Source organism: Acipenser ruthenus, chromosome 7 (genome assembly GCF_902713425.1).
Source record: "Acipenser ruthenus chromosome 7, fAciRut3.2 maternal haplotype, whole genome shotgun sequence".
In the NCBI taxonomy this organism is placed as follows: domain Eukaryota; kingdom Metazoa; phylum Chordata; class Actinopteri; order Acipenseriformes; family Acipenseridae; genus Acipenser; species Acipenser ruthenus.
Genome location: NC_081195.1, coordinates 11,974,187 through 11,990,251, shown reverse-complemented (window position 1 = coordinate 11,990,251; position 16,065 = coordinate 11,974,187). Strand labels below are relative to the sequence as shown.

At 36.6% G+C, this 16,065-nt stretch overlaps 1 protein-coding gene across 11 annotated transcripts in view; it reads left to right on the top strand.

The window, feature by feature from the left end:
* Positions 1-16,065, top strand: part of LOC117415708 (calcium-activated potassium channel subunit alpha-1a) — a 182,268-nt gene that overhangs the window by 26,034 nt on the left and 140,169 nt on the right. For all 11 annotated transcript variants that reach the window (XM_059026372.1, XM_034026389.3, XM_034026409.3 and 8 more), the window contains exon 2: positions 10,861-11,025. In XM_059026372.1, the coding sequence (XP_058882355.1) occupies positions 10,861-11,025 (165 nt within the window). The remainder of the gene's footprint in view (positions 1-10,860; positions 11,026-16,065) is intronic.

Genomic DNA, 16,065 nt, shown 5'->3' with positions numbered 1-16,065 from the left:
CATCATTTATGTCAGTTTTTCACAAACCTGGTCCTGCGGGCCAACTGTGTCTGCTGTTTGTGTTCCAACTGAGTTCTCAATTCTTAAATTGATCCCCCAATTGAACTAACAATTAGTGACTTAATGCAATGTTAGAAATAACTTGAAATATCCAACTCTTTTGGCTGCTTTCACAAACCCTGATCAGCACTAATCTTGGACTACTTTACCTGAGTTAACATTAGGTAGTCCTAAATTAGTGTTAATTGAGGCCTGTGCAGCCAGCCATTTCTACAAATAATTCAAATGCTCTGATTAGACATTTTATTCATTCAATTGAGGGTTCAATTCATAATTTAAAGCTCAGTTGGAACACAAATCAGCAAACACTGGGTCCTCAGGACCAAGATTGGGAAACACTGTTTTATGTAACTTGCTTTCAATATTGGTACATACCTGTTAATTATTATGAACTACGTGATTACGGTGTTTATGTTGTTATTATACAAACTGCTTTCCTTGTATGTCACCTTGGATAAAGGCCTCTGCCAAATTCATGTTAATAAATTAACATTTGTTGTATGGGAAAGTATTTGAAGTCCATTTAGCATTTGTCACATATTTGCATTTGTATTTAGTTTGGTAGTAAATGTATCACATTTGCATTTGTATTAAGCAAATTTGCAAGAACGTTGACATTGCCACTAGTCTCATCAATTTCATACTATCTGGAAAACACAAGTATGCTCAAAACCATAACCATCAAATTTAACAATGGAGTCACCCATACCTTTCAACATTTATGCTCAAAGTTTGAAATCATGGATAGAGTCTACATTGTTCGAGAGCAGTTCCCAGGCATTGCTCCTCATGCAATCACCATTCACAAATGTCAGGGGATGACTCTAAAAACAGTTATGATGGATCGTGGTAACTCCATTTTCTCCTATGGACAAAGTTTCATTGCACTTTCCACAGTTACTTCCTTAAGCGGTATCCACCTTATCAACTTTGACCCCACCTGCATCTATGCATGTCAAACTGCAGTTGAAGAGTACCATCGGCTCAGAGGGATTTATTGTCCGAAGTTGAAAAGCTTGAAGGAGACTAACACGCACAAGGGACACAAGGTAAAAGATCATGCGCATTTCATTCACCGAGCCATCATTAATGTTCAGGAACAGCAAAAGCCTCAGTCTTCTAAGAGAACATTGCACTTACACATCCATTCAGAGGCTTGAGCAACCCCAATTTCACCTCATGCTATGAAAATGCAACATTGCAGTGCCTTCTTCACATGCAACCTCTGAAGGATTCATTAAAACACAGTCAACAAGAGCCTATCAGGAGCTTTGTTCACAAATAGGATCACTTGCCGTCCACTGCGTCTCTACTGTGGTGGATCCTGTTACGTCAATGTCTGGTCAGCTGAAAGTCATTTATAAACACAAAAACACAAATGTGGTCCCTAATTGGCACATTGTATTTTTAAACTGGTAGCTCCAAGGAGCTAACCTGTGGCAATTTGTGTGGTCTCTTTCTCAGACTTAATTGGGTTTAAAAGACCTGGGATCTATGTGTGCAATTCAGCTTTGAACCTTGCTATCTTTAAAAATATATGTGAAAAGAATAATTATTTTAGAATATGTTTTCAGACAAGGTTTGTTAACTGCTTGGGCCACAGTAGGATGCCAATTAGATAGCACTGAAAGGAGTCAGGTTGAATTCATGTTAGTCTTGTTTACATGGTCATGCCCAGGTTATTTGCAATGTGTTTTTTCATTTATATTATATGTGTATATGTTGTTGTATTATATATGAACTATAAATGTATATAGGAATATTATACTGTACTGCTGTTCTGTTGTTGTTTTTCATTTATACTGTCCCCTCTATAGGGTTTATCAGAAGTTTAAAGGAATACTTCACAGTGTATATCCATGCCTATCTCAGAAAGGGGTCTATTTTAATAATCTAAATGAAGGCTATAAATATCTGTTTAATTGAAAGGTTTACTTTAAACCTGACAGCTTTGTGTAGCTCCGATCTCTCCAGAAGCCATCTTGCTTTCGGGGCTGGCTTCCTAGGTATTACAATAGTTTAATGATGGTTAAAAGCCAGACAGTCATATTTTGATGACATGGCTTTATGATAGGTATGTTTAATGTGTGTAACTAATACTTACAAATATAGTAAAAATTATATTTTCTTTTCAGTGTATAATAATATAAGCACAGTTGTACAATTCTGCATATGTTCGCTGTTTAAATTTTATACAAGTACATACTTGGGTCTACCAAAAAAAAAAAGAAAAAAGATACTGGCAAAATCCAAAACTTGAAACTTGTACAGTACCAACCACCTGATTTTTAATGGGGTCTTAGTTCTAACAATATGTATGGATTTCCTTTAAAATTTTAGCAAGTGATAACTGTATAGATCAAAGTATTTTGATAAGTAAGTATGTAAGTTTGAAAAGGATATTTGGTTGCTAAGTGGAGCAATGGAAGAATTTAACTGCCATGGGGATGGATTGTTTTTATTACTGATAGGGATGTATTCATTATTTGTGTCAGTAATGTATTCTTTAATCATTTTAGTTGTTTGTAAAAAAAACATATTTTTTGTAAATTGAACTTCATAAACATTTGATAGTCAGTAGATGGAAAGCTAATGAAGAAAGCCATAAGGATTTTCGAGCTGTAGGGCATTCTAATCAATAATAGTATGGTGTCCAAGCATGGTCGATTATCTATCCTCTTTGGGAAGGCAGAATCTCATTAGTGGAGATAAACTAATACAGTAAACTAATACAGGAAACAGATCATGTGTTTGTTTCGTCTTTGCATGTTGTAGTACAACAATTCAGGAACTTTGAAAGACTATACCTATATATTTACAAAGCAGTTTACTGCTTTATTTTTCAAGTCAGAAATTTTTTAGAAAATATCTTTACAGCTTCCTAATTGTTCACAAGGACACATATCTTTGTTTTGTATTAATGCTAGTTGGGTATGTAACTAAACAAGCTGCTGGATCTGCTGCATCTAGTGCTTTGAGGTGTGATTTTTAAGTTGTCTTGCATTAACCACATATGCTGATTATAAAGCTGTTTATAACATTGCGCAGTTGTGATATTGTAGCATTGCATATTCTTAGCAAGTCATCATTTGGCATACATAATTAAGTGGTGGTCACACTTGTATCATATCAGTCATTTTTTAAATAACTTCTACCATCAAAATATGGCTGAACTTGGGTATTTTCCGAGGGCGAATGTGGTTTGAATCCTACTAATTAGCAGAAGGTTATTTTCCAGTCAGCAGTGTTTTCTCAAAGATGTTTTCCAGATGAATGCATGTACCGGTATGTTTTTTTTGGTTTTAGAGCAGGATAGACATTGTTATGAATAAAGTGACTTTATTTTTTTTTATCTATGTCGGGACTGAAGGAAACCTTGCTTACTGACACTTGTGCTGTATGTGAGATGCCAGTGAACCCAGGGAGGTGACTACAACACAAGAGATTATAAGAACTCCCAGGAGGCTGCTGCTGTGAGCAAACCTTTTTAGTGCTCTTGACTTTACAGATCATTTTGGGCTTTTTTGCTACCTTTTTAATGTTAAACTCTGCGGTAGCCAACCTTTAGAGTGATAGGTGCCAATTAAGCTTCTAGTGGCAGAGGCTGGGGTGCCATCCATCATTAGAGACCTGTACTTCTGTTTAATTAGTTGCTGTAAAAAAGCAGTCCTTTTAAAAGCATGGCTCTTGAGTTACTCCAGGATTGTCTTCATTTTTCTGGACAGCTGTCTCTAACTGGCTGTTAGCTTGCATGAAGAGGGCTGTGTTTTGTCCAGGCAGCTGTACTTCCTCAGCCCAGAGAAATTGTCACCATGTGACCTGGAGACACCAGTTTACAGAAAGGTTACTGTGTTGCATGATTTAATGAGTTTGCGACCATGAAATTGACATCTGACCTCTGACTTGGTATTTCAAGTTGCTGCTATATCTAGCGACAATACATTTTGAGTTATTGTACAGTTTAATCAACAGCAACAGTTTACTACATAGCAGCAATAGGAAACCACTCAAAGACGTTACACATGTTATATGTCACTTTCCAACTAACTGAGACATGCTGGTAGCACTTCACTACCAGCATAGATTTTCATATCTTCAATAATTACTTTTTATTCAAAGAACAGTGTTTGCGGTTTTAGTGGTGTACATGATTTCTGATTTTAAGTTCTTTGTAAAGCTTACACGTCTTCAGATAATTTTGTTGTTCTCGAAACTTGTCTAAGTGTGATGGTATGTCTGGTGTATAATCAAGACACAGAGACCATTTCACTTTTTCCTGGTTCAACTGTTGATATGTCATGGTCCATAAATTTTCTCATCTTGGTGTTCGCTCTAATTTTGAATTTACAGCTGTGGCAGGGGATATATGTTTATGTTCGGGTTGGGGAGAGCACCAATCTTAAAATATATATATATATATATATATATATATATATATATATATATATATATATAAATTTGCTGCAGAATTTGTGGAGCACAACCACTGAAGAAAGAAATAGATGATGTCAAAACAGCAAATAACAACAAAGGTGTTTAGAAAATCAAGGTGTTTGAATCTGATTCCAAACTAATTTCACATTCAGTTAACAAGGTACATTTCAACTTGTGTATCATGAGATAACAAAAAACAGTTTACTCATTTTATACAGTGCTTGGCAGCGATGCCTCAGTGTCTTGATCTAAAGCCCCTTTTTGAAGACTATTCGATTCCATGTTTATTTAAATGTTGACAGAACTTGGGATTTTATGAGTTGGAATATGTCATTTTACAAAAAAGAAACACCAAATACATTCAGAAATTATAGCTTATAAGAGAAAAAGGCTAATAATACTTATTCACGCTACCTACTGTATAGAAATTATGCACTACGGATCGGCATTTGTTGAAAATGGGATTGTGAATCAGTGTGCTGATTTCGCTTAATTTAAGTATTGTTTATGGGGTTTAAGAGTTTGCACAAAATCAAGGTATTTACTTGACAAGTTGGCCGTATTGGCAGGGTGCTTAAAACATTTCACATGTCTGCCTAGTGACATTGTCGATGTCATCTATTCTTTTCACTATGCACAAATTGTCTAATCCTCTTTGGACTAGCAGCACTGAAAATAGTTCTGCATATAAAGACTCCGAAGATAATGTGATTTTATAGATAAGCTTACTGTAACATTGACCACATGTTCTTTTTGAGGCTTTTATGTCTAAAAGATATGATAGTCACTAGCTGTACAATGCAACTTTTTTTAAATGTGTCAATGATTACAGCTTAATCGCAAGATAGTGGCATAAATGGCTGAATTTCGTGGAAAAAGTATATGTTTATATTCTGCAATATGTGTGGGAATACAGTAACTTACCCTTCTAGTTTTTAGGTATTGATGTACGGTTTTAAAAAAGCTGAATAAAATTGCCAAAGAAAGTCTTTCCTTTATCAATATACACTTTAGCTTAAATTCGAGTACAACATAGTGGTGCGTGTATTAAAATCACCAACAAAAGACATGACTACCCGAGTACTCAAACAACAACAACTGTCGAGAAAAGAAGAACAAAGACGTTCCTGCCCGAATACACAAGCAGCAATGTGACTTGCAGCCTAGAAAAGACCAAAACATTACTGCCAGATCTTGAATTATACTTAGTCAGCCATTTTCAAAGAAGCGTCATTAGCTTCCTGAGGAATTTGAACCGATCGGAAATGCTGATCACACCCCCGTATTTTTTGACTTGCCAAGCAATATCACAGTTCACAAATAGTTCTGTTAGTTGGTATTGTGCATACTTTTCTGACTGTTGTCTTTGCAATGCGATCAATGCTGTTGTGGTTGCTGGGTTACATGTTGCCTGATGTTGTGTCGTGCTTGCTGTTGTTGGGATGTTTCGTGTCAGTTTTGTACGATACGCCAGCATAACTGAGGTTGTATCTTTGTAAGTGCATATTTATTTGATTTGTTTCCTCAAATTGAGGGTGGTAAATTTGGGCTGCATCTTAAATTCGAGGGTGTCTTAAATTCGAAGGAATACGGTAGTTGCTGCAGAACCCTACAAACAGCTACCTGCTCCAATCCTGTTTTTTTTTTTTTTTTTTTTTTGCATTGCTACAAAATTCTTACATGTATACAAGGAAGATGAACAAAAAACAGTTGGAATTGGAGAGGAAAAGCCTGACCTGATGGGACTATTGTCTAAAGATATTTTTAAAACACCTAATACACTTCATACTTGTACTTGTTTGTAGATGACATCAACAGATTCTAAGAAAAAAAAAAAAAAATCTGTGCCAGAAAACGCAGTTAATTATAAACACAATTTTTGGAAATGAAAATAGGCCTACATTTTAAAGAGCTACAAATGCTGTTCACAATTCAAATTACAACATTGTGAATTTAGATAGTAAAGTTAAACCGATTGATGATGAGGATAATATAATTCTATAATTGTCATGAATAAACATTATGTCTTACAATTTGTGTATACTTTTAAATAAAATGAGAACATGCTATTTCAATTTATAATGCTGTCAAAGGGAGCAAGCTGCTGTTGAAACTGGCAAGAATGCTTACAAAGCTGCTGCTCACGGAGGAATAGCAAATGCACCATGCAAGTACATTTCTGCCAGAGGGCTGCCCTGTTATGTCACTAAACTTATGATATACAAAGAGCTGGGGATTGCTGTTATGATATTTATTTGTTATGTACAGCACTGCATTATTGACACTGGTCACACTACAAGCAAGTAGGTTAGAGTAGACCTTGACTGTAGAATCCCCTTGTGTGTCAGAAGTTGTAGGCTGACAGAGGGCCCAATCCAATTTACTTATAGCTAGTAATAAGCCTTTTAGGGAAATTCACACATTAAACATGGAGAATGTGTCGATTTTTACAATGACTTTTGGGACCTGAATGGAATGTCTTTTTATTTAAACTATAATTCAGTCATCCCATCATCATACTATATGTTTTAACTTTTTGGAATGTGCATTTAAAGCACAGTACCCCTGGAGGGTATATAGCTGGGCCAAATCCAAAGAATTGTTTTGATAAATGCACAACTTTAAAACCTAAAAAGCAAAAAGGGAAACTTGTATTAAAAAATCAAACAAATAATACGTTTTAAAGACTTGAAAAGTTAATGCTTTTGCCTCTCAGATGGGACACTTCTGTTGCATGCTAGTGTTGAAACCTAAATCCAAAATTTGATATCATGTGTGGCAGAGCAGGGCTCTGCCCTTAGAAATACTGGCAGGGAAGGAGTTAAATTCTCCTCCCTGCCCAGGTTGATTGCTTCAGGTGGGAGCAATCAACTAATTAATTATTCAATTAAGGACTGAGCCACCTGGCATAAAAGGAGGCTTCAGCCTCCCATTAGAGGAGAGTTCTGGAAGGAGAAGGAGCCAGTGGTTTGTGTGTGCTGTTTTTCTGTTTGTTAGTGTTTGAATCCAGTGAAGGCAACGCCAAGCCTGGAAACCTTTATTTTTGTAAGTTTTGCTTTTTGTTTTGTGTTTATTTTATGTTTAAAACCTTTTTGTTTGGCCCTTGTGCCTATTTATTTGATTATTTTTGTTTATTAAAAAACTTTATTTTGAACTTTAAAACTGTCTCTGAGTCTCAAACCTCTGTCATCTTATCACACATGTCTATAAAAATAGTGATGAAGGAGCTCATGGTATGCGTTGAGGAGATATTTGATATCCACTCAGGAGTGGTAGGGGCTTATACTACTAACTACTGTATATTGCATGGAGCTTAAATGTCATTATCTTAATAGATTTGCACTGCTTTCTGAATACCAAATGTTGAACCATAATTACATTAACACATTTTACATATCAATGAATAATCGAAACTCTGTGATGTATTGATTAATCATTAAAGTTGTTTAGATGAGGCAAATTACTGTATTACTTCAATTTGGCGCTGCAGCGTTTATTTTAAATTGATCAAAATGACTGCGGCCCTTAAACGAGGGTGGCGATTATACGAGGGCGGCCTTTATTAATAATACTATGATTTACAAACGCTGCAATATTTTATTACATGATTTAGAAGCTTTGCTGTACGATACCTGTATAGGGTTGCCATGTCCACATCGCCAAATTGAGCTACTTTGAAAACCCAGTCTGCCGCAATATTTTATTTTTTTCAGCCGCAAGTTTCTATTTTTTCTATGTTGAACTTTTATTTTTACAGTATTTTTTTTTGTAATGCATGGTCCACTCAATAAAATAATAATGATAATAATAAAGATAAAAAGGACATACCGTATTTGGTACTTCCATAATTTATTTATAGTATTACAAAACAATTCCCCTCCCCTATACTACTTGCTGTGATTTGATTTTGTCAGTGAAAGGTGTCACATGACATATGACATTCAATTGAGCCTGCGCTTAGTATACTGTAATCACAACTTTTTTTGTGGTTTACGGTAATATTACCGTGTGTAAAATTTAAATTAAAACAGTAAAATTTTAAAAAGCTGTTTTTGACTTTTTGGCTGGTTTTGATAAAGCTTACTCCGGCAAGAAACATCTGACAAGATCTGACAACCTTCTGTCAAAAATCATACAGTTTAGCTTTTAAAATGAAAGCTGTTGAGCTGGCAGATTAGAAGGGGAATAGACCGGCTGAAAGAGAACTTGGATTGATGAGCATCGCATTAGGGAATGGAGGAAGCAACTACCTCAGCTTCAAGAAGACAACGGAACTTCACAGAAAGCACAAAAAAAAAGGCTGTATGGTGGGGATGTCACCCTGCTCATTCCGATATTGAAGTGGAGCTTATCAATTGGATATTGCAACAGAGACAGAGACCGTTAAGGGTAACACAAACAGCAATTGGTTTGAAGGCGAAATTAATGTGTACAACACCCAGCTTCAAGGCAAGCCGTGGGTGGATTGAAAAAATCATGAGGCGAAACAGTTTGACGATTCGTGCTAAAACCACAACTGGGCAAAGGCTTCCCGAACATCTGACAGAGAAGGTAGCACAGTTCATTCTTTCTGAGTCTGGCAAAAATGAACATTTACAACTCGCTCTCTCAGATATCGGAGGGATGGATGAGACCACAATCTGGGCAGACATGCCGGGTGAGTCTACAGTTGAGTTTTGTGGGGTTAAGCAAGTACCCATTCTAACAACAGGTCACGAGAAAATGAGGGTGACAGTTTGCTTGGCTGCAATGGCGGATGGCCGTAAGCTTCCGCCGCTTGTTGTTTTTAAAGGGAAATGCCAGCAGAGCTGAGGGATGCTCGGGGAGTGAGAATTTAATTTTCTCAGAATGGATGGATGACTCCTGACACAACAAAATCGTGGATTCGACAGGTTTGGGGAAGTAGACAGACAGACCCTGGTGTTCTTCGAAGACCCTGGGCTCTTCGAACCCAGCTTCAGTGTGTTTCTCCTACAAGGGCAAGAGTGATGGAATAACAAAGCATTATTTCTATAGGTCGAGTGACCCCCCAAGGCCCGCCTCCCAACCACTCCGAGAGAGGGAGAGACAACACACCCTCACCCAACCTCTCTGTGTCATTGCCATGATTGACAGACGGGTCCCACGGGGTCCTCCCCCCTGCTGGATCATGCCTGCGTCAGATAGTCCGTACAGACCTCGCCCTATTACAGTCATGATGACATTTCTTTTTCTGTTTCTGATACTTGTAATGTGGTGTTCGTGTCCTCTGGGGGTCACATTTATTTAAGTCCTATGTAAGTTCACTCGTTCCAGACTGTCTGACACTTCCCTCCTGAGATTTATTTTCAAACACATTCAAGCTACATTTTCACATGCCAGATCCTTCAAGTCTGTATGTTAATTATGTAACTGCCAAAAGCCTAACTGTGACTTGTAGCAGGGACAGGGGTAATATGAAGGAACATTTGAAGAGATATGCTACAGTATATGTAGTGCTTAAAGTCTGTTTCTAAAGAACAGCACAGCAAACCACATAGCTTGCATATTAGTATTGGGTGCATGTTATTCATACGTCTGCAGGATAAGAATGATAAGGTTCAGTAGCTCATTTAGTTCCAAGTATTTCAATTGTGTTTGCCTGAAATCACTCTTACTTCATGGGGTGGAAAATACATTGAAAAAGTGATTGACATGTATGAAAATTGGCCTGATAAAGTAAAAATGAAGTCTTATTAGATTGATTTTAAGAACAACTTCCGCCTCCTAAAGGGCGGTGTGAGTGGTGGAAAGTTGCTGTGTGAGCATGAAATTGAAAAGCAGCCTGATAAATGGTTTTCTAAAAGGGCCTGCCAGTGAAAATCCAGTATTCATTTCATAGCGAGTTAAATCATTTTTATATCTTGTTTTTTGATTTTGTTAGACCAGCTTCTGTACATAGCCTTTATTTTGTATTTTGGAGTGCGAATATTACAGTAAAGGTGAAGGACGGTGTAGGCTACTGTTACCCTCAGCCACAGGGTTCATTGGCTGTAGATTCACATGACTGTAGCTGCCTTACTCCTCTTTAATCTGTTATGGTTGTCTTGTGTACCACCCTTATTGGCTAAACATACTTTAGTATTTCAATGTTTAGTGTCTGGGTAGAGCTTTAGTTTTGTACTGGGGCCTAAGCTGACCCCCCCAGCTAATTTGTCAACACCAAACCCGCTAAGCTAGACCCAGGACCCCATGGGTTGAAAGGCCAATGAATGAACCACCTCTGTGCCAATTTGCCCTGCTTTATTTTTCTTTCTTTCTTTCATTCTTTCTTTCTTTCTTTCCTTCCTTATTTATTTAGTACTCTTTTCTTTGTCAGACTCATTGTGATCTTGTCTTTATTTGCAGGAAGCGCAGAAGATTAACAGTGGCGCTGGTATTCAGGCTGATGGGTCTCCTAAAAATGCAGATGAAAAGGAGGAGAGCCCAGCGAGTGAAGTGGGCTGGATGACGTCAGTTAAAGACTGGGCTGGGGTTATGATATCTGCGCAAACCTTGACAGGCAGAGTTCTTGTGAGTACTTGACTGTGTTCTTTTTTGTTCCTCTGCAGTATATTTCAAATATCTAGTGTCGCAAAATAGTTTTAGCATCATTATAGCAATTATAACAGGCATAGTACAGTTAGAGCACCAGCTGTTTCCAAAAATGGATGTTTGCTTATCTAGTAACGCAATGGCAGTCAACTGTAAATGTGTGGAATGAAAAACAAACACAAGTTCTTCTGATAATATGGGTTTAGTGTACTGTTTTTTAAATGTAGACAGTTCTGTTTCTTTCATTCTGTGCACCTGTGTAGCCCTTGTATATAAAGCAGATACTTGATTGAACTTAAAGACTTAACATTTTGGTTATACTTCTGGTCTAACTAACTTTGAGATAGATGCAATAAAAACAAAAAGCACCAATGTATGACATACTGTATTGCCTGAGTTGAATACACTTGTTAAAATTGTAGAAACATATTTAAAAAAAAACCAAAACAAGTACAGTATATAGTTTTAAAGATTTTAAAATTGGTTGTGGAAACAGAAATCGACTACATCTGGTCTAGTATTTAAATTACTTTCAATATTCAGTCTTCCACATCAGCTGCTTAATAACCTTGAGAAAGGGTCCACTGAGCATTAACGTGGGGAAAGCAGTGATTGATTTTAGTTTAGCAAAATCACCTGGAAGCTGTTGTATAACTGCTGTTTATTTATTTATCAAGCAGAGAAAAAAGTCAGTATTTGCTACAACCTATACCTTACTGTTTTGTGTAAACATTGGGTTAGAGATTATTAAGGTGTAGTGCTTTACTTCTATATTAAACCAAGTGCTTTATTCAATACAAAAATATTAAGGAATAGAGAAGATATGTTGCAGTACCCTATCAAGCTTTTTTTTGTCAGTATTTTAGCCTGGAGTAATCTATGAAAACACAATGATCTGTGGGGACTTTCTGGGATTTAAATTAAAACTTGCTTGAGTTGCCTATGTTTGCCAAGCTGTATGGATTAATAGGCCTTTCTCTTGGCAAAACAGGGCTAGCTATGCTGCAAGGAAGTCAGCCATGGTCAGCTCCTGGCAGCACATGTTTTTGCAGATAATGAAGAGTGGCAGCAAAAGCAAAGCCATTTAAATGGACATTATAGCTTTACATTGTTTGGGGGGTTGTAATTGTGCTTAACCTTGTAAAGGCCATTGATGTACAGTATCACATATGATGCTGTACTTTACAGTATATGCTGGGGCATTACAGGGTTAAGCCTTGACAGACAGACAGACAGGACAGTCAGAACTTTGAAACACAGGTCTCAAATATCAGCACCAAAAATCTACAGCACGTTGGATAATAGTTACACATTTCTGCTTTTTAATAAAACCTTAATGCATGTCTTTAGTCTGAATAAATTTGAAGGCTGTTAGACAGCAAGCTTTAATATCTACTCCCCTAAATACAGTAAGTTCACAATGCCAAAGTAATGAGTTGAGCAAGCCGCTATAAATCTTACGGTTACACTTTTGAAACAGTCAGGAATAATCTGTATTAATTGTGAACCAGTAAATGTTGATCATTTAAGGAGGCTGTGAGGTCCAGTGGTTAAAGAAAAGTGCTTGTAACCAGGAGGTCCCCCTCAGCCACTGACTCATTGTGTGACCCTGAGCAAGTCATTTAACCTCCTTGTGCTCCGTCTTTCGGGTGAGACGTAGCTGTAAGTGACTCTGCAGCTTATGCATAGTTCACACACCCTCGTCTCTGTAAGTCGCCTTGGATAAAGGCGTCTGCTAAATAAACAAATAATAAATAAACAAATAATAATATCTGGATTATTCACTTTTCCAGATGTTTAGAAATAAAGTGATTTGTTGTTTATATAGGGTCATCATACAGTGGTTATAAATATGTGTTGTCTATCTAGTTTTGTATTAGGAACTAGGAAGTGTATTTTGATCTCTCTTAGTTTGATATACTGATTTTATTGCTAGAGTAGTCCACTACAGCACAGTAATTTCAGTGCTGAAATGTTTCTGCCTGTAGTGGTTGAAAGAGATCATGCTTTCTATCACCTTCACATACTGCCTGAAACCACTGCTATCCTGTCATAACAATGTAGCATTCTTATTTTGTACAAGATCCCTATGGGGATACAAATAAGACAGACCCTGGACCTCATGCAGGTACTACTGTACTTTTATTATTTATTTACTAGAAACTGTTAGGGGAGATAACCCCCTATGCATCTTTTAATAGAGGCAATAGACTGCATGTTGTGAATTAGCATATTATACAGTTAAAGTTTGCTCTGAAGGTTTTTATGTCATAATTGTGTTTCTGTAAAGGCGATTCTCTCTGTATTAGGCACCAGCACTGCTGGCTCATAATGTAATTGCATGAGTGGGAGTATGATGCCAAGGATCCAGTAGTGCGGAGAGCATTATCCTACTAAATGTAACTTCAACTTCATTATAAATTATGATATTGAAAGTCTATACCTTGGCAGCTAGTCTTAATGTGATGAAACTATGCATGGTAGCTTTTTATGATACCGACACTACATTTTTAGTAGGTATAAGTATTACAGGGTTTGCTTTGTATTGTGGTTTCCATTATATTCGTTACTATAGGCAATTGCCACAGAATATAAACCACTGGCAGGTTAAATAAATGATGGTCCAAAACCCAACAGATTTTGATAGTAAATAATATATACACATACATACCTGTGTAAAGTACTATAGAATAATTGTATTACTGGTTAAGACAACAGTGCAACTTTAAAGCTGGTAGGTCTTCATCTGGAAATGCAAGTACAGTTTCAGTTTCAGACATTGAGAAAGATACCCTCTGGTATTAAAACATGTTTGTTCGGGAATAATACTGGACTAATCTTTTTCAGTTTAAAAGTATACATAATGGTATTTTTGTAATTGTGTTTCTTTTCTTAATATGACAAAAAATAGTGTTGCAAATTTCTCATTACATAGTTTGGCACAGACACTGGCAAATCCATAAGCATAGTTCCTTGCTGTGATCTGCTCTACTTACTAAGTGGTTAAGGTTATTTTGTGTGTTGCGTGGGCTGAGGAACTTCTGCCCTCTATCAGGGTTGTTCTGCAGCTTAGCAATAATGGCTGTTGAGTGAGCCTGACTGGTAACCATAGCAACGACAGCTTACCTAAGCACAGCAGATGTGTATTCTATGTCAGCTTGTTTAGATCCTTGGGGGCAAATTAAAACCTATTTTTGTTGCATCCAAAGGGGTTCTGATTATGTGTTAGGAAACTTTAAAAGAAATAAAAACACACGTGTGAAATGCACAAATAATGATAATCTGCTCATTTAATACGTGTCTCTTTGATCAAATTGCACCTAGTTAAAAGGAGACATAATTAGATAAACTCTTTTATTATGTAGGACAATTGGGTCATTTTCTTCCTAGTACATCTTAATAGTCTAGTGAATAAAGAAACTGCCAAGTGAATATACAAACAACCAACTACTAGTATGCGAGCAGTGGCATGTGAAGTCACTGCCCACCAGGTTTCTCTGTAAACATGTGCTGCCGCACAACACAAACGTGTGTGGTGTGAATGTCCTTCCAAGGACAACCAGTTTCTTAGTGCCTCATGGAAACAACGTGCTGAATGCAGGGAAAAACAAATACAAATTACACATTTAAATAGAATCTTTGTACAATATGCACAATTTCTTAAGGAATACAAATATATGCATTTTTATTAGGAAGTTTTTATTAGGACATTTATTAAGGGTACCTTCTTTTAGCTAGTACTAAACACTGTATATTAAACATGTTTCTATTCCAATTTTTTTTTTTTTTTTTTTTTATCTTCCCAGCAACATGGTAGCAAGATCTACAGGGCTTTCCATTCCTGTCTAAAATTGCTCCATCTGTTCTCCTGTAAATTACATTAGGTATCCTGTGAAGATTTTCGATTGAAACAAAACTAGCATTATTGTGCCAAAACCTTCTTTTACCAAACTCAGACTCAAAAATAGATATTCAGTTTTAAACATTCCCTTTGCCATCCTTCTCAAAATCTGGGTTTTCTTACATCAATCCTGTATAGCAGTTGAGAATATAGCTCTTTACCAACCCTAATATATACTCCAAACTCCCAAATCCAAAACTACTAAGAATTTTTTTATGTTACCATATCCCTGAAAAATCCTTCCACTGTTAATGACATTTTTGTCACTTAATGCCACGAGATAAAGACGTTCATAACTGCCAGGAATTAATTGACAATTTCAAGGGGGTTATCAAACTGCCTTTGCCATTTTGGACAGCAATCCTTACCACTCCCCAGATTAAATGGAGATGTTTGTACAGCACTCATGGGTGTTATTGGAGTTTGTACCTATAAAAGCACTTAATTCAACTGTATTCATTAACCTGTTAAACATCTCATTAACTTAGAATACATGTGAGTAAACTTGACTATCATTATTTACCAGAAGTAATTTAGACTATCAGAATCGGGGAATATATGGAGGTACCTGTTTGTGAATGTAGGCCATGGTGATTTACTTTTCCATTGTATTGATAGCTCTATTTTTGTTTAAAACCATTAAGTGGAATATGGCACTAATATATTTGTTCTAACTTGTCTTGACTCTCGAGCCAGTCGATTTTAACAAGGATGTATGCGGAAAAGAATGTAAAAGGTTTGAAAGAGTTTGGAAGGAGTTAATGTGTCTCTAGCACTCAATAACCTTAAATCTTTTACAACCTAGGGATGAGCCCAGTACATCAAACTTAATCTAAATACAGTAGTCTCTGGCTAAGAGAACACCCCTCGGGAAGCAAGCAAAGTATTCTTATAGCTGAAGTTTTTCTTTAAAACAGAGTTAGCCACCAGACACAATATGAATCAATCTATAAATAAATAAATACATATGCATTACTTGTCATGACGCATGTGCATCAACATATGAAATGAACTGAATAAGTAAAAGCAAAACAATAGGCAAGTAAGAGACAAACTAAAGTTAATAAAACTAAAGGAAAAGAACATGGTCAAAAAGCTTAAATTGCTATGGACTATGA